Source organism: Canis lupus, chromosome 5 (assembly GCF_048164855.1).
Source record: "Canis lupus baileyi chromosome 5, mCanLup2.hap1, whole genome shotgun sequence".
Lineage (NCBI taxonomy): Eukaryota > Metazoa > Chordata > Mammalia > Carnivora > Canidae > Canis > Canis lupus.
In genome coordinates this window covers 44,042,134-44,060,824 of record NC_132842.1, presented here as the reverse complement: position 1 = coordinate 44,060,824, position 18,691 = coordinate 44,042,134, and the positions used below count along the sequence as shown (strand labels likewise).

General features: G+C 39.5%; 1 protein-coding gene across 5 annotated transcripts in view; it reads left to right on the top strand.

Annotated features, from left to right (window-relative positions):
* ANKRD55 (ankyrin repeat domain 55) overlaps positions 1–18,691 on the top strand; it is a 113,784-nt gene that overhangs the window by 67,037 nt on the left and 28,056 nt on the right. For all 5 annotated transcript variants that reach the window (XR_012031205.1, XM_072826487.1, XM_072826488.1 and 2 more), the window contains exons 5-6: positions 1,815–1,924; positions 11,656–11,716. Coding sequence is in view for 4 of the 5 variants with exons in the window: in XM_072826487.1 (XP_072682588.1) it covers positions 1,815–1,924; positions 11,656–11,716 (171 nt within the window). In the remaining variant the exon portion in view is untranslated. The remainder of the gene's footprint in view (positions 1–1,814; positions 1,925–11,655; positions 11,717–18,691) is intronic.

The following is an 18,691-nucleotide window of genomic DNA, read 5'->3' as shown; positions in this document are numbered from 1 at the left end:
CCCACCACTCCCTTCTAGCAGCGTTTGAATTCAAGTATTAAAGAGAAACTTGGCAAAAAGGGCACTTAGAAATTGTCTGTCACAGCTCCAAACTTAGTATACAAATATACTTACCGTGGATGTGTAAGCTTAGGCAAATCACTTCACTTCCTTGTACCTCCTTCCTCATTTGTAAAATGTAGTAAAAATAATATCCCACATTTATCACAAGAGAAAGAGAAACACATGTGGAACTACCCAGCACACAGTGAGTAAAAAATGTACTTGTTGGTTCTGAACAGTGACCATTGGTTTCAATTGTATTCAGTGATTTTCTGATTTCTGAAGAAAAAAAGAAAACCACATACACATAGTTCCAGGAAATGTTGCAAAATGATTAAAATGTTTCAAACCCTCCCCCATGAGAAGATCTGTTTTTCAAAAACTGTAAAACTTAGGCAACTCTCAAATTTGTCCAGCATGCCTTTCTTGTGGGTCTCCGGGTCATATTTTTTCCTTTTAATCAGAGATCTTGATGACTCGGACCTTAGAAACTAAAACCAGATTTAATACATTATTGAACTGTAACTCAAGGCTGAAAAACATTTGCTTCTATTTAAGACCTAGATATTATTAGCCAATTTAAAACAATATTCAATATTAGAACCTATGAGAATGTGCTTTTACTGAAAGATTTGTTTTCCAGACTTTCCAGAGCCATAAGTTTCTTTTCTTACTATCTCTCTTCTCCGTTAATTTAGTAACACTTTCATTGTTTCCGGTATTGTGAGGGAAAATCAGTAATTTTTTTCATCTGACTGCGTAGTCTTGATGCTTAACTATATAGGAATGGAGAATGGCAGGAGAGAGAGATAATATATTATTCTTCATAATAATAGCCTCATCTACTTAATATGTCTACTTACAATTGAATAAGTAACTCCAATGGCTCTAGATGAATGTAGGAGGCATACTTCTTGGCCAAGTTGGTTATCAGTAGGGTTGAGTCCATTAAGGTAGTAAAGAACAGAAAGAGAGTGAGAACTAGCCTGCCATTTTACCTGCTCTTTGAAATGAGACAAGCATGAGGTGCAGTAATACTATTCTCAATCTGGAGAATTAGTGGACAGAAGAGAGTTCGCATAAAGTTTCTTGAGAAATTCATAGTGAGTGAAACACAGCAATAGGGAACCCTTAAAGGATCCTGGTGATACCCCCATATTCAGCATCAGAAAAATTGGTCAACAAGATGGCAGGGTCCCAGCCATTGAACTAGGGCTCAGGTTAGGATTCTAGACATTGGGAAAAGACATACTAGAATAAGCAAAATATTATCCTTGTGGTTAATAGAAAGGGAACTTGGAAAAGTGGACCAAAGCTTGTTTATCAGATATAGATAAACTGAGGCACAGAGTAAAGGCTAGAACTCAAGAATGACATAGGAGCCCAATTTTTGGAATTGGATCATGGCACCTGTGTCAGACCATTGACAAGCATCATTTGGAGCTAAACCCATAGAATGAGAAGGCTAGAGGTACCATGTGCCACATTTAGCCCCAGCAACTCAGTATAAAAGTGAAAAACAGCAAGTAAGAAATGGGGAATGGGAGACAGATAAGGGAATCTAGGAAACTCAGGAATCCACACCTCAAGACCGTTAGTCCTCTGTTGAAGTGCCTAAATTGGAATTGTTGTGATCCTGAGCCACCTCAAATAAAATAAAATATGTTTTTAGCCATACCAAAGAAAAAAGAGAAAGAAAATTAGAGAAAGCTTGTTGGTCTATGTTATACCAAGCTGTGTTATATAATGACACAGTTGCTCTTGTATTTCAGGGTTGGCTGGAAGGCTGTGTGAGTCTGCTTAGAAATGGTGCCAAGCACAATATCCCAGATAAAAATGGCCGTCTGCCACTGCACGCTGCCACTGCTGAGCCTGATGTGAGGTAAGTAGCCAGGTTCACACAATGTTCACATTGGGAAGGACTTAACTTGGATTAAAATGTCACTTAATCAACCCTCTGCAGTGAATAAAAACAAAACCCATCCAGTTTTATTGACATTGTAGTGGACAGGACCACATCTCGGTAAATCAAAATACCCTGGAAGATTCTTAAGCTCTACTCTCATTCCCCTCCTATTGAATAAAACCCTTTTCTTCTAATCTCTGATTTAAGAAATCCTATTTTTCATCATCTGAATTCTTATATTCATTCATTTAATCAGGCATTTATTGATTCAATTAATGTTGAGTGCTTATCATGGACCAACTGCTATTGTATGCCCTAGGGGTTCCCAGTAAGCATTATAGCATCTCTGACCTCACAGAGCTTACATTCTAGTGAAGGAGCTGAGTGGCACACTAGTAAACAAATAAATAGGATAATCTCAAAATGAATAGGATAATTTCAAATAGTGAGGAGGGGAGTGGAAGAACACTGACTGGACTCTGAAGTCAGAGTCATGCCAACATTCATTTTTAATATTCATTTATTTATTTTAGAGAGAGTGAGTAGAGGAAGAGGCAGAGAGAGAAGGAGAGAACCCCCAAGGAGACTCTCCACTGAGTATGGAGCCTGATGTAGGGCTTATGCCAGGACCCTGAGATCATGACCTCAAAATCAAGAGTTGGATGCTTAACCAACTGAGGCACCCAGATGCCCCAAAGTCATGCCAATATTTGTTGGTTGGAAGGAGGCAAGGGGCCCAGCAAAGTAGAGTGATACAGGGAAATGAGTGAGTTAGAAAGAAAACCAGGTCAGTGAGTTGCAGGGAGCTGTATGAAGAAATATATTCAAGTAAGTTAGATGATCAAGAGGGTCACATTTTTGTAAGACAATTGAGCAATATAGGAAAAAGTTTTGTCCAGACTAAGTGTAGCTTCCCCAATTCTGTATCTAAAAGGCCTCAGTCTACAATCTTTCAAAAGCCCCTTGGAGCACCTAATAACAGCATTTCCCACTGTGGCATCAGCAACATTCTGGGCACTTCCTTAACCTCTGTAGCACAGAACATGCCTCTGATAGGAATTTAGGATTCCCCAGAGTTTGGTGCAGGCCAGTACCACAGGGGTGCATTCTGGGAGCCTCATCCTCTAGACCCTGTGTCCAAAACTAAACCTAAGGCTCTGCGGGGGTTCATGAGACCAAGGTTGAGAGGTAACTTGATTTCTTCATTTCACTCTGTTTTACACTAAAAGGCTCTGGGAAATTCCAGAACTATTCCCAACTAAGCATTGCCTCTTATTATCATTGGATTATATCCAGGAATAATAAAAAACTAGGATTTACTCAAAGCCAACAAAACAAGGAAGTTTGGAGAAGAAATAGCAAGCTCAGAGCTAACAATCAATAGACATCATAAAGGGATGACTCTCTTTTGATGAACTGGGAAAAAGAAAGAATGAATTTTCTGGACAATCCACAAAAATAGTTAGTCACAAAATCACACTGTTTTCCCAAGAATAATCTTTTAAAAATATATTTAAAATGTAACTTTAAGACTGTTCTGCCTTGATTGGCTCTATTTGGTCTTACTTGCCTCACTGAGCGGTCATTTCAAAATTTGCCTGATTCTAGAAGATAAATGCCTTTCTTGTGGTGATTATAGCATTTGTAACAAATTAAACCCAAAGCTTCCATATTTTAACACAAGAAATTCTTTGTCCAATGTAGGTGTTCCTGGTTTGGGGTGGCTCCCCTCCACATGGTAACTCAGGGATCTAAGTTTCTTCCATCTTATGGCTCCACCATCCTCTAGGATCACAGAATCCTCTTTGTTCAGCCTGGAAACGTGGAAATAGTAGTGTGGAGAAGCCCTCCTTGTTTCTTTAAAATCTCAGCCTTTGATATCATTCACTTTAGATCATATTCTTTTAATAAGGACTAGTCTCTTACCACACTGGTCCTATGCCACACCTGGGTATAAGGAACACTTGGGAATATAGAATCCATCTCCTGGCAATGGCTCCAATACAAGAAATGGGGTAATGAATTTTGGTGGAAAGCTGACTCTGTCATGCCATTGCAACCGACGGGTAAACTAAGCTTTGTCAGTCAAAATCACACTCAAGGTCAATTTGGTCAGTTGATTAGGCTCATCATCTCGAATCACTGCAGTAATAAATTGAAAACCAATCCAATTGTACTTCCTCTTTTGTGGACATATTAATATTGCTTATTACGCCCAGCAGTGGCCCTAGACTCTCTAGGATCTACATTACATCACTATAACAGAGATAACACAGAGTTGCAGTTTCCCCTTCTCTTGAAATTATACCTAGTGACCCAGCCACCACCTTCGGAAGAGCTGAAGCCAGAAAAATAAACATCCTTCTATGTGCTGATGATATAGTTTTATTGTCCTAAATGGACACTTAGCTGATTCTGGAAGATAATATTCTGCTTGAGTTATGATAATACTAACTGTGGTAACTAGGAAAACCCAAAGGTTAATGTTAAGTATTCCAAAATCAAAATAATCATTTCTGATAAATGTTCTCCAGAAATGAATTGGGTTAAACCTCAACAACCCATATAGCAAAGCAATTGGCTTTGTTACCTAGAGAACGTTTAGAAACTAGCTTGCCTTAAAGAATTCCCTATGGAATTACATTGCTTAAAATTAGATATTTTATCATTGTTTTATGAGAAATGTTATAGCCATGGCAGTGTTTGATAGCATCTGCATTCAGTGTTTTAAGCAGAAAGTAGTTAAGCCATGCTCTCTGGCACAAATGTTGGCCTTCTTTATTCCACTTGTTTGTGGAATTGTAATTGTAATAGTTTTCTAAAATATATATATATATATATATAAATATATTAAAATATATATATATATATGTCTCGCTTGTGGGTACTCTTAACCTGATAGGCATAATGCAGAGGGAGTGACCTTCCATTAGGCCATGAAAACTTGTCTGTTTAATTTTCCTAAATGGATACAACTTTAGGCTGGTTTGGCTAACCACAAAGTATATAAGCAGCATTTGCAATGATGAGGAAAAGGAGAACACACAGCACATAATTTACCATGTTCTACACAGAGTTCTGAGTGCTTTCCATGTATTATCTAATCTTGACCACATGTTTATGTGATAGGTATTTCTATCCCCATTTTACAGATAAGGAAGCTGAGGTACCAAAAAGATAACTTACTGCCCTGGTGCATGTGTGAGGATAAGTAACCTGCCCTGTGGGCCTGATATGCTCCTAGGATCCACTGTTGTGGACCCTATAGGATGTACTTTAATGGCCACATTCTGTCATTAAGCCCTACCTTTACAAAACTCCTTACTGTCTCATTGTCAGAAAATACTTCGTCACAGCATCTAAAAAATGAGAAACAGCAAAAAAATATTTCTCCTAAAGGAGGAATTGCTGTGCTGCTCCTGATAATTATTTATTTGTACTATGTGAACACTGTGACTTAGGATTATGTTTTTCTCTCTGTATAAAACTCAAAGCCCAACTTATGTCCCACCTTTGGTACACATGTAGAAAGGATCATAATCACATCTTCTTTGTCCTGCCCTTGTTTTCTTTGCCTGGTTTCTTCACTTGTAACCTTGTTTTACTATATGTACCTGAAAACTAATGAAACTTCTTTTTGGATTGAGGTAAAGGGTGGCCAGGAGTGCCAGCTCTGGAGTCAGACCAACTGGATTTGAGTCTGGTCTTCCTCTTAATGACCATATTAACTTGTCAAAGCTCAGCTAGCTTTCATTCTCTACAAAGTATGAATAATACAGTATTTATCTCAGAATAAATAGGCAGAAGTAAATGAGAAAACATGTGAAAAGCATGGAACACTGCTAATCATCAGTGTTCAATAAATGTTGGTGATAATGATGGCAGTAGTAGTGATTATGATGGAAGGTAGATAGAAATTAAAAAAAAAAATACCACAGATCAGTGCTAAAGAATGAATCCCTGCTCCTACCACCGCACCAACTCTCACCCCAGCTTTCCTCACTTTAGCATACACAAGTCTAGAAAAAATATGTCACCCATACAGATGTGTTGGGGAGGAGGAGTTTCCTCTAAGCTTCAAGATTCTTCTGGATGGTCTAAGCAGCAAATTGACATGAGACAGGAGACAATTCACAGGAAAAAAATTAAATTTAGTAGCGTATGTACTGGGAACCCACACAGACATGGAAATTCCAGACATAGTAAGGTAACATGAGGCTTATCTGGGCTAAGGAGAAGGGTTGGGGTCTGAGAATACCAAGGGGAGGAAGGCCATTAGAAGGAAGGTGAGAGGAGATGTTTGAAAAACAAAGATTACCCTATTAGGCAGGTAAGTTTCTTAGGTAAAAGGGAATCTCTGTTAATAGTTCTCTTCCTGGTAGAGGCAGGCAGTTGAGGGGGAGATAAAAAGCTTTTTCTGAATCTACTAAGTTTTGATTACTTTTAACTCAAAATAATTCCATACCAAAGCAGCCCATCTTGGGGTGGCCTGCCATTGGCCCCTACAAGACTGTTGCTAGACTTTAGAATCCAATGAACATCAAACTCGACCGTTCAGTTCCCCTGAAACTTCCTTCCCTACCTTGCTAGTGCAAAAAAATCTCTACTTGTCCCCTAATTATAATTATAAGGCCACATTGTATCCCTGTACTTGGGTATTCATACTCATTTTAAAATCTACTAACTCTTGTATTTCTGAATAGTATGCTCCTTCTACTCAGGGCTCAACTGGGGGGTTTTAAGAGTGAAGCCCCAAACTGTAGCTGCTTAAAAACAAGCCAAGGGGACACCTCAATTAGCCCTTTGCACCCAGCAAGATTCTGTGATGGAAACAACTCACAGACAAACTAGCCAGTTCCAATACACAGCCTAAGCTAAGCTGCAGCTCAGTGGGGACTTAAGCTGATACAAGAATAAAGGATTTCTTATTATGAACAGGAAAGCAAGTTGGATGTACAAAAGGAAAGTGCACAGGTTTCCCTTTCTGCTTTGAACCCTCAGCTTCTCAGCAGGTCTAGGTTGTCTCCCTTTCAGTTCCTCATGGCATTTCTTGCTTCCTTGGCTTGGACATTCAGGGGGCACCAGTGTGAAAGAGGGGACATGATCATTACGATGAAGCTCCAAAGAGGAAGGAGTTGTGTTTGTACAATGCTTCACATGCTAGCATTGGAAGGCGAGCAGCGATTTCTTCTGAAGGCAGCCACCGGGCTCTCTGCAGATCTTTTTCATAGTCTCCATAGTTACTGGCAGATTCTTTTTTTTTTCCCCCTGCCAGAGTGCCAGTGGATCTGCCTCTTTTCATGGCTTTTAATGACAGAGTGGGGAAGGAAATTTTATTTCTTTGAGGTTCTGCTCTCTAGTTACCAGGTGATGTATTCTAACCTGTGTATGGATGTTATATTACAGTATTACAGGATACTCTCACATCAGCAGCTTCAGGAATAGAAGGGCAGACAACTAGCTTAGGGACCCTTTTCCCCAACCATCACTGTGCTGGCCAGATCCAAGGCTGTGAGCCCAAGGAGCCAGTAAAACTGAGAAGCCAACAGAAACAAACTCCCCTCCACTCTACCCCCCAGCACACATCTAGCTGATCTCTCTCTCTCTCTCTCTCTGACCTACCAATCACCTTATGGAGATCAGGGAATCTCCAAATATAAAGAGTAAGAGCTTTTTTAAAAAAAATATTAAATTAGGGATGCCTGGGCAGCTCAGTTGGTTAAGAGTCTGACTCTTGGGGCACCTGGGTGGCTCAGCAGTTGAGCATCTGTCTTTGGCTCAGATCATGATCCCAGGGTCCTGGAATCAAGTCTCACATCAGGCTCCCCTCGGGGTGCCTGCCTCTCCCTCTGCCTATGTCTCTGCCTGTCTGTGTGTCTCTCATGAATAAATAAATAGAATCTTAAAAATTAAAAAAAAAGAATCCTACTCTTGGTTTTGGTGCAGGTCATGATCTCAGGGTCATAAGATTGAGCCCCATATTGGGCTTTGCATTGGGTGTGGAGCCTGCTTGAGATTTTCTGTCTCCTCCTCCCCCTCCCCACCTCTGCCCCCATGCTCTCTGTCTAAAAGAAAAATTATTAAATTACACAGAACTTACTGTGACATATAAATGTCATTCTAATTGCTTTGTATGTATTAACACATTTAAAATCACAACAGATCTTTAATAAATAGCTGCTATTATTATTTCTATTTCAAAGATAAGAAAATAGGGGCACTGAGTTTCCTAGCTTGCCTTAGCTTACTGGCTGGTTGGTAATGAAGCAGGGATTCTAATGGAAGTAGTCGGGCCCCAGCATCTGTTGTCTTACCACTCACCATGCTGCCTGTCTGTGAATGCTCCTGCTGGGCATCTGTGCCTGCTGTCCTGCTACTTGGGATAAGGTAGGCTTTGTGCCTAGAGAGCTGAGAACAGGACAGAGCTGATGCTAAAAAGAGACTAAGCTGGAGGTTGTGGAAGAAATACTACTGAGCCACCTCAGCACAGAACAAGGACTGTGAAAAAACAAAACTAAGAGGTTTGCAAGTCCCTTGGTAATTAAGACAGATGGGGAACAAGCATCTGGCAGGTTAGTCATGTACCATGGAACAGCATGGAAGTCCCAGCCTAGAATCCAAACACCTGCTTTCTAGTCCAGTCTGGATCACCACCAAGGCAATACATGATGGCCCTGCAAGCAAGATAGTGGTTCACGTCATTTGCTGACGTGAAGAAAGAGAATAAAGAGAAAAAGAGAGAGATCATATTTATCTGTAAATTTGTGTCTATCTTTGGAGACTGACAAATCTGAGACACAAGAATCAAAGGGAATCAAGGAGTATCGATTGGCATATATCAATCAGGGTCATAACAGGGAACTAATGGAATAATAGAAGATAACTGTAGCAAGCTTAATGGAAGACTATTGAAAATTAATAAGAGATGGTGAAATAATTTCCCACATCCACTCCCCCACCTTAAAAAGAAAAAACAAAACAGGAAAATGTTCCACCCCTAGGCTGGAGGGGCAAGGAAGGGAGCTATTATTGGAACTTGTTGAGAGCTCTGGCTGTAGAAGAGGATCCACCTGCAGGAGCCATGGCCTTTGGTAAAAGTCATAGTCAGAAAAGGAAGTGGCTTCCCTCCGTTCTCCTGCCAGTTCTCCTGGCCAAACCCAGAAAGAAGTCAGAGGGCAAGGGAGCCTGCATGATAAAGATATTGTGGGTCAACCTCAAAGCAGAACATTGCAGGGCAGTGAATGGATTTGAGAAGAAAATAAATATCCAGATACAGGATTCATCCCATGACCATTTGAAGGCATCCGCAGGATGTGACAAGAGGTCTTGCTCTTCCTCCCTCATTCCCATCTGGTCAGAGCCCGACTTCCCTCAATGTGATCACTGCCCTAGAGCAGCCCCCAGAAGATGCTGTCTGGCTACATATGATCTCAGTCTACTCAGGGTTAGCCGAGGATAACCAGATTGGACCACAACTGACCTCTTGCCTTTGCCTCCCACTCCCTCCATATTTCAGACCAAATGAGCCTTGAGATTAAACAGTGGCCAGTAAAGAGAGAGAAGAAAGTCAGTTGCCAGTTGCGCTCCAGCCTTATAAAACAACTCTAAGGGCAAATATATCCAGTAGCGAAATATAATTACAAAGATAAAAACAGTGTTATCCAAAAGTGCAATTATTTTTATAGCCTCCTCCCTCTAGATGGAGGAATTTTAGAATTCAGAAAGCTTGCATTCAGAGCCACTGTTCTTTTCAAGTCTGTGTGCTAGGAGCTTTACGCCTGCTATGGTATTCCGTTCTTACCACCTGTTACCCCATCCTGTTACACCCATGAGAAATGTAAGGATACAGAAGCTCAGAGAGGTCACACAGCAGTGAGGGCAGAATGAAATCCGAGCATTATCCTGGCTCCCCAAAGGACAGTGATAAAACTAGATTAAAAAAAAAAAAACTAGATTTAAACCTTTGGCTTCCTGGTTATTTTACCTCCACAGCAAATAACCAAAGTGCTTCCTTAGTTAAGCTCTCTTTGTGTTACATTTACCACTAATGCCACATGACCACTTTCTTTTCTTCTATTGTCCCACTTTCTTTTCTTCTATCGTAGGTAGCAGTTTAACACTCAGGACTACAGGTCATCTAAGCTGAGAGACAATGATCTGTCTGGGGGAAAGGCTAAGCCATTTCATTTTTTTCAAATAATTCTTCCCAAAAATAATTTCCTTCATTGTCGCCCCATAGACAATCCTTTATCATCTTGATGAGTATATTAGTTTGCGAGGGCTGCCATAACAAAATAGCACAGACTGGATGGCTTAAGCAACAACAATTTATTTTTTCAAATTTCTGGAGGCTAGAAGTTCACAAGCAAGGTGTCAGTAGGATTGGTTTCCTCTGAGTCTTCAGTCCTGGGCTTGCAGATGGTCACCTTCTTGCTGCCTTTTCACATGGTCTTTCCTCTGGAAGCCTGCACCTGTGGTATGTTCATGTGTGCCCTAATTTCTTCTGAGAACATCAGTCAAATTGGGTTAGGGCTCGCCCTAATGGCTCATTTTAACTTAATTACCTCTTTACCTCTTTAAAGGCTTAGTCTCCAAATATAGTCACATTCTAAAGCTCTGGAGACCAGAGTCATATGAATTTGGAGGTTGGAGGGGGTGGACACAAGTTAGTTCATAGCAATGAGTATCCACTAGTTAATTTATTCAATACCTTTCTCAGTGGTTTTCAGACCTGTTTACCAGAATTTCCTGAACAGCCCTTTTAAACTGTGAAAGCTGAGCTTCTCTCCAGACCTACTGAGTCAGAAACACTGAATAAAGGATCCAGGTATTTGTGGTTTAAAAAAAAAAATTCCCCTGGACATTCTGGGATGGAGCCAGGGTTAAAACTTCTAGGGTTAAGTGTTCTACAAATAACATTTGCTGTGTTACGCTTTAATCCTCATACTGAGCTATAAGGTGAGCACTTTTTACTACCCCCATTTTACAGATGAGAAGATGTAGGCACAGAGAGATTAAGGTACTTGCCTTCCGTCACAAAGCTGCTTAGCAGCAAGGCTGGGATGTGAACCCATGCAGTCTCGCTTCCTAACCACTACACTCAACCACTTCTCTCCCACAGTGTTGACTTCCGTCAACCAAGTGTGGGACCCAAGTGAGATAAAGAACTTGAATTTGAGAATCATTGATAGTTGCTTCACACTGATGAGTATCATTTCATGCTTAGATATTTGTATGTTTTACAAAAAAAAAAAAAAATAAGCCAAGTTGTAAATGCTGTCTCCTAATATAAGCTATACATTTAAAAAGTGTGACACGTGTACTGAGCGGTGAAGCAATTCGAAAGCATCGCATACATTTATGTGAAAGAATAAAGAATAAGTACTAGAGGACTTCAGTTCTTTAAGTGCAATCATAGATACACAGATCTGGTGAATCAGATGAGCCTAAAGACACACTTTCTCCATTCCCTTTGTGCTCACCCGCACCCGAGGCACTGAGATGGAGAGGAGGTGGAAGAAGAGATAGAGCAACCCTGCCAGGTGACTTCTCATGGATCACACTGTCTTCTTTTCTATGACTCTTTCCCCTAGATAAACAGAAAGGGCCCGTCTTCATTTGGAGTCCTTCAAGATACTATCTTTCTAATGTTATTTTTTCATACGGATTCTGTTCCTTTGAGCCTCTTCTCCAATTTTTCTTCACAGGCTTCTAACAGTCTTGGTGCAACAGTCAAACCTCAGCGAGATTAATCACCAGGACAATGAGGTGAGCCTGCCCTTTCAAGGAATGGTTGGCCATTGCACCTGTTAGGGTAGGAGGAAGGGCTTTTCTCAACCAGCGCTTCCTATCATAAAGGTTCAGAAAGGGATGGAGCACATTTTGGGGCTCCTATCCTGACAGGGGAGCTGTGTCTTTACTATTGACCCTCAGGCAGAAATTTATCCCCACCCTGGGTATGGGTAGCTTCAACTAGGGAATAATTTCTTGGATTAAGTACTTAAGTGTCTATCATACCACTGAAATTTTGTAATTTCCCTCTGGATATTGAGAAACAAATTGTTGTTCTTTCCTGTCTTCTTGAGTCCCAGAAACTTCAAGGGCAAGCTGTTACTGCCACTGCTCTTCTTTTGAGGGAAAGATGATAGGTGATAATTCCAGGCTCCATGCTCCGGAGGCCACATTATTAACACCAGTGATCCCAATTGCTGTTTCTTCCATGCTGCAGAGACAACATAAGGCCTCCAAGAAGACAATACAGCACTCTCAAACAAAATTCCTGCAGGAGTGTTACCAGATACCAGGCAGAGCTGCCCCAGAATAACTTAGGATCTTATTCTAGCTACTTAACTCTTTTAAAAAGCAGGACTGATTTTCATTACCTAGCCTGTTTTCTTTAGCAAGCTTCTTTAAACTGATTTAAATACCTGGTTTTTTAGCTTTTTTTTTTTTTTTTTTTAATATATATAATTATGTGCTTGGTTTGGCTGCACTTTACTAAGCATGTCTGGTCACTTTGACAAAGTGTGATAGCATTGAAAATGCATATGCACCCAAATCCCAGATTACAGTGTTTTCAAGGAAGCCAGGTAGCCATAGACAACAGTGTGGGAGGAAGTCCCCTAACAAGGGCTGGGCCCCTTGTTTCTTGAGCTTTCTGGTTCCTCCCAGCTAGCTTGGCATTAATGACCACACTGAAAAAGCCCCTTCTTCACAACCTCAATCTGAGGTTGGACACCACCCTGACTCAGTGGTCACACGCTGCTTTCACTCTCCATGTCTTCAGGGGTTTAAAGCAAAGAGAGGAAAGAGAGAATTGCACTGTTTTAAACTTCTGCTTTAAAAATGAGAACCAGTGATGAGAGCGCACACTCTGACCACTCTGCCCATAGTGTGAAAAAAAGGAGCTTTAGTGGTGCAGTTTATGTCAACAGATCACAAACTCCTTAGAGTTTGGCAAAGTTGACAAATGCTTCATCCACCTCCAACTCCCACCCTCACCCAGAAAGGGCACAAATTTAGTCATTTATACCCGAAAGCTTGACTCCTCTTATAGACCTCTAACTCTGTTCAGCCTTCAGCTGAAAGAATATGCTCCACCAAAGTGATAGTTCCTTGTTCTTCCTCACCCTGGGAGGCCCCTGGCTGCTGGGGACAGTGAAAGTAGACCCAGATCTAACAGTGCTGATTGTTACACTTTTCAGATAATATGCACTGAATATTAGAAATGTCTCCAGTTCCTTCGCATGCAAAGTAGCCTCTCAGAGGAGATTGTTCCCACTCTTACACCAGCGTTGTGGCCCAGTGACTTTTGTGTGCAGAGAGCAGGACCTCAAATAGGACACTTACATACAATGTTGCAGCTTCCTCTTGGGGACATGTCACAGCTCGTCTGAAACCCACCTAAGCCTACTGCTAATACTTGCCTGTGTTTTTAAAATACACACACACACAACAATGATGTAGATATCATTGCTAGTATGAGTCAATCAGTATAAATGTATAGGGGCTAGAAGCCCTTTACCCCTGGGAAATAAGGATAATTCGGACATGGAAAGAACACAGCCAAGGCGTTTTTTTCATTCACCACCTTGGTAGATTTCCTGCCTACGACTTCTGAGTGTTCTGAGCAAGCGATGGCCTGCTCTCCCCCTTCCTTAATCACTTTGCCAATAAGCTCCAGGCACAATGCAGTTTCCATTATGTATGATGGAATAACAAAGTGTAGGCATAGGCACACACCCTGTGTCTGCTAAAAACAGGAAAGAGAAAAGATCAAAGGCAAAAGAAATGAGGGAAAAGGTAAGTTAATGCTGCTAGTGAAGCATTAGGGTTTTCTAATACAAGAGGAAAGAGCAAGGCATACCTCTACATAGTCTGAATAAACTATATTCCCAGAATAACTGAAGGACTCCCAAGCTTATCACAATATTGATTAAAGATTAGAGGATCAATGAGTAGAAATCTAACTTTGTTAAAAGATAGATTAGATTATAATTGAAACTACAGAATAGAGAAAGAAGAAAGAAAGCCTGTCTCCTATAACTATTCAAGTAAAATAAAACATGATGTAGTACTTTGTATCAGGGAAGTGATTATCGCTTTAGCACCTGTCCTGATCCGAGCTCAGGGACTTAAAACAATGTTTTTACATTATTAGTTTTTACTTGTATGAGTAATATGTGAACACATTTGCTTTTAAAAAATGTAAATATTACAAGTAATGATAGTAAGTCCTTGATTACTTCCACCCTCCCACCTTAGCCCCCAGCTAATTACTGATGCGTCTCCTTCCCAATGTCTTGTATATATTCACAGACACTGTGGACTGTACCGTAGAAGGTATCACACTCCATATGTTGCTCTACAACTTTGTTTTTTCACCTAACAGTATGTCTTAGAGCTCTATTCATGTCGATACATATAGATTTGGCTTATTTCTTTTAATGGGTTCATGATGTTTCACACAATGGAAATACCTCCCTTTAGTTTGCTGTTCTCCTGTGAATGTATATTTAGGTTGTCTCCAGTTTTTCATCATCACAAACACTCCTCTAAAGAGTGTTCTTACACAAGCCTCCTTGAGTATTTTATACAATCATTTCTCTAGAAAACCAATGTTGGGCACCAGGGTGTACATTTTAATTTTTAATACACATGCCTGGTGCTTCTCTAAGATGGCTATATCAATTTATAGCTCCACCTGCAGTTGAATAGTGTGCTGGTCATGTTTTCTTGTTTTAATTTGCATTTCCCTGATAGCTAATGAGATTGAGCACCATTTCACAGGCATAATGGCCATTTTTATATCTTCCTTTTGTGACTTGCCTATATAGATCTTTTGTCCATTCATCTATGGGTTTACTTTGTCATTTTTGTATGGATTCATAGTTTATTTTCCATTCTGAACATTAATCCTTTGTCTGCTGTTGGGTCACAAATAGTTTTTCACAGTCCATTGCTCATTTTAGAGCTGCTTGTGATGTCTTTTCTAGTACGGAAATTTTAAAATATGATATAATCAAAGTGATCATTCTTGTTCCTTACTGCTTTTGCCTTTGATGTCTTTTTAAAGAAGGCCCTCCCTAACCCCACAAGACATAACTACATTATGCTAAGTTTTCTTTTAATTGTTCTGTTCTAACGATCTGTTTATTTTTCCTGTTTCATTGACTACAGAGCTTAATTGTAAAGTGACTTATTTACAAGCTATCCACACTACAGAGTTTAATACTGTGGGAAAGGCAAAATGGGTCAGATTGTCCTTTGTGCCTTTGTTCTTCCGGACCTCAGAGGAATCACTGACATAGAGAGAAGCAGTCTATTATAGTTACAGGGAGTTAAGAAGTTGCTAAACTCCTAGAATCTAACCTCTCTTGCTGGCATTTTAGCTTTGACAGAAAGATTGTCCCATCAAAAGGGGCTATAAACTAATGGCATCTGGGTTAGAACTTTGAACACATTTACCCAGAGAAGCACTGTTTTTTATTGTATTTAGGATATATTGTTGATCCTATATTGAATGCAAATTCTGATATAAGTAGATTTATGTGAGTGACCTGACAACTAAACTTTCATTATTACAGTACTGTGAGAAAATAAATCCAAGTTGTGAAAACAGATATGAACCTTTGGATATAATTCTTAACACTAAATTCTCTTACAGCATCCCTAAGATAACCGTAAGTAGAGACGGTGCACTGTAAAGGCAAAATCAATAGAAACAGTGCCTGACTCTAGAAATCATTTTACCTTATAGTTAGCAAAAGGTAAAATTATGAAGTAAAAATTTTTTAATGCTCTAGAATTTTTATCCTAAAAATGAACACCTTAAAAAAAATGGAGTAGAGTCACTGCTACTTAGGGAACCTTCACGTTCCCCTTTCCCTGTGAATGTCTAGAGGCAGACCATATCTTTTTTATCTTTGGATCCCTATACTCTAGCTCAGTAACTTGCACATAGTAGAGGCCTCACTCCAAATATAGACTTGTGTATATGTGTATATATTATAGTTAGAGAATTACTAAATTTCAGGAAAAGTCCTATTTTATTTTTTTGGCCCTTTCTCTTTGTTTTGTTGATCCAACTCAGTTACCCATTTTATTTATCAGACTTGGCTCTGCAGGTGACTTTTAATTATTGCCAAAATCTACTCTCAAAAAAAAAAAAGATTTTATATTATTTGGGATCTTCAAAAAATGTACTCTAGATTCTAGGCCAGGATCCCTCATTCATTTTTATGACATGGACACCTCTGATGTGCTGGCGAAGCCAATGGATCCCTCTGCAGAAAAATGTTTGAAACAAAATAAAATACGTAGGATTACAAAAGAAACCAGTATTTTGACAATTACCAAAATATTATAAAGATCAGGTTTGTAAAGGTAATATGCAAGCTTGTTTGCTAATGCATTAAATAAGATTTAGTGGTAGGACCAGTAACTACTGTGCTAGTGACACATACAAACAATATTTTGAGGTATCTGCACTAATTAATGCAATATGAAAATATCTGTGATTTATATCATTGGCAAAGTCACAGGTATTGTTAACAGTACTGTGTGTTGTTGCCTAAATTCATATTTAAAGAAGATGCTAAATTTCACTTTGAAGTTAGTGACAGTAAAGATGTAATTTATTTCTCTGATCTAAGCTCACACAAAGCTTGTTTTCTGTCAGTGGCTAGAACCCCTGCTGTAGTGGTAATTCGAAAAAAGGATCTTCCAAAACCTTTTCATCAACAAATGAAATAATTATAGGTCTCCCAAGGTGATCTCCTTGAAATGGGAAAATAGTCATTTTATTCATTAAAAAATATTTAAGTACCTACCTTGTCTCATATAGGCTGGATTCTTGCTCAAATAGTTCACAATTTAATGCAGAATGTAGATGTTCTGTTTAGTTGAAAAATAAATACAACTTAGGTCTCTATTCCAAAGGCTTTGTTTAGAAGTTTGTTCTTGTTAAAATTTGCTCTTCTACTTCCATGGCCTAAATTAATCTATATTGCTTTTCTTGTGTTAGTATCTCATTTAAATTATAAAAATCTCCACCCTAAAGATTTTTGTTTTTGTTAGATACATTGTTTTTATCTTTATTACAGGAAGAGAGTGAGCATTTTTAAAGTATTTCATCATTAGTGGCCATTCTTACCATCCTAAAATCCAACATCTAATTATTTTTAGTCTTCAGTTATAATCTTTGGCTGTTACTATGTGCACAACTTGTCTGGATTGGAAAACTCTAAAACAAAGACAATGAAATAATTTGTTAATCTTTTTGATCTATGATTGTAAAATATTTCCAAAATAAAAATTAAAGAAAATAGCTTTCATTCCTGCACTTCTAACCATCTATTTTTAAAAAATCTTTTAAAGCACATCGTGTATTCCTATTTTTTGTCTAGAGGAGACAACGTTTGTGGAAGTAGTCATATGTGATTGGGAGATTAATAGTAGTATGTGAATTCTAAAATGTCAATGAGAGCCAAGCTGGACTTCTCTGAAATTCTAAATCCTTTAGAAGATCAAGATTTCCTTGCTGACATTTCAGCACTTGCTATAATTTTATCCTCCAGGGTACCAAAATGAGGGATGCAGCAAGCACCTGGCCATATCACACATTTCTCTCTGCCTTTCAGTGTCTGCTGGAGCCAATCTAAAGTTCCCATTCTGAGCACTTAACCAGATTTCTGGTTCATAAAACACACAAGTTACAGTGGTTTGGCTGGTGTGGGGTGGGGAGTTCTGAGACATTGATGGGTCTTGTATGCCCTTAAAATTTCGTCGACACAGACTCAAGGCACAGAATTACTCATCTGAATAAGACCGCTGTTTCAAAGCAACCCTGATAGGCACCCAACAGTTATGACATACACTTAGTCCCATCAGCAATCTTGAAATGGATTCTAAGCCAGCTAAAACTGAACATTTCCCTTCAAAACATTCTGGAGAGCTGTGGTCTTAACTGAATGTGGGTTACTTTTCAGTCTTGAACCAGTATTTTTTGTTTTCCAAAAAGGTGGAGTTCTGTCACCAGGGCCATCTGAGTGTTTGCTGCAACATGTCTGCAAATGACTCTTAGGGTTTCAGCCCCTCGATGCTTCAAAGGCCCAATTGAGTCCTAAATGAAATTTCAGGGAGTAAGCTGGTAGAAAAGATCTCCACAGTTTGGACACAGAGGGCTGCCCTGCATTGGACAGACTCTGGTAGTTTATACTCTCCATGAGTCCAGGGGAGCCCTGATAACCTGTAATTCACGAATTCTTCCTGTGAGTATTTCTTGAACACTTACTGTGCGCTCACTGCTGTGGACATACCACGTCAAATAAGTCACAGTGTCTACCTTTAAGTGCATCACAGCTGAATACCTGCCACCACTCAGTGGCAGATACCAGTCTCAGAGCCCGAAGTCAGCCCCTTAAATGGCCACTGGTCTTAACATAACACAACTAGGATGCCTTCCGGCTCCACAGAAGCTGGAGGAAAGAGAAGGAGACACTTGAAAAAAAAGTCTAATTTCCTAAACAAAGTATGTTGTGCAATACCAGCGGCTGCACTGAAGCTGATTTTGAAAGTTTTGGTTTTCATATTACTAACCCTAAGGGGATTTATTTTTATTTCTCACTAGCCCAATTGAAAAAACAGCAACATTAAAGTTCCCTTGACTTGACTGATGGTTTGCAACCTGCTCTAGTGTAATATAAACAATGTGTGTGTGTTTATAATTATTATTTCAAGAAA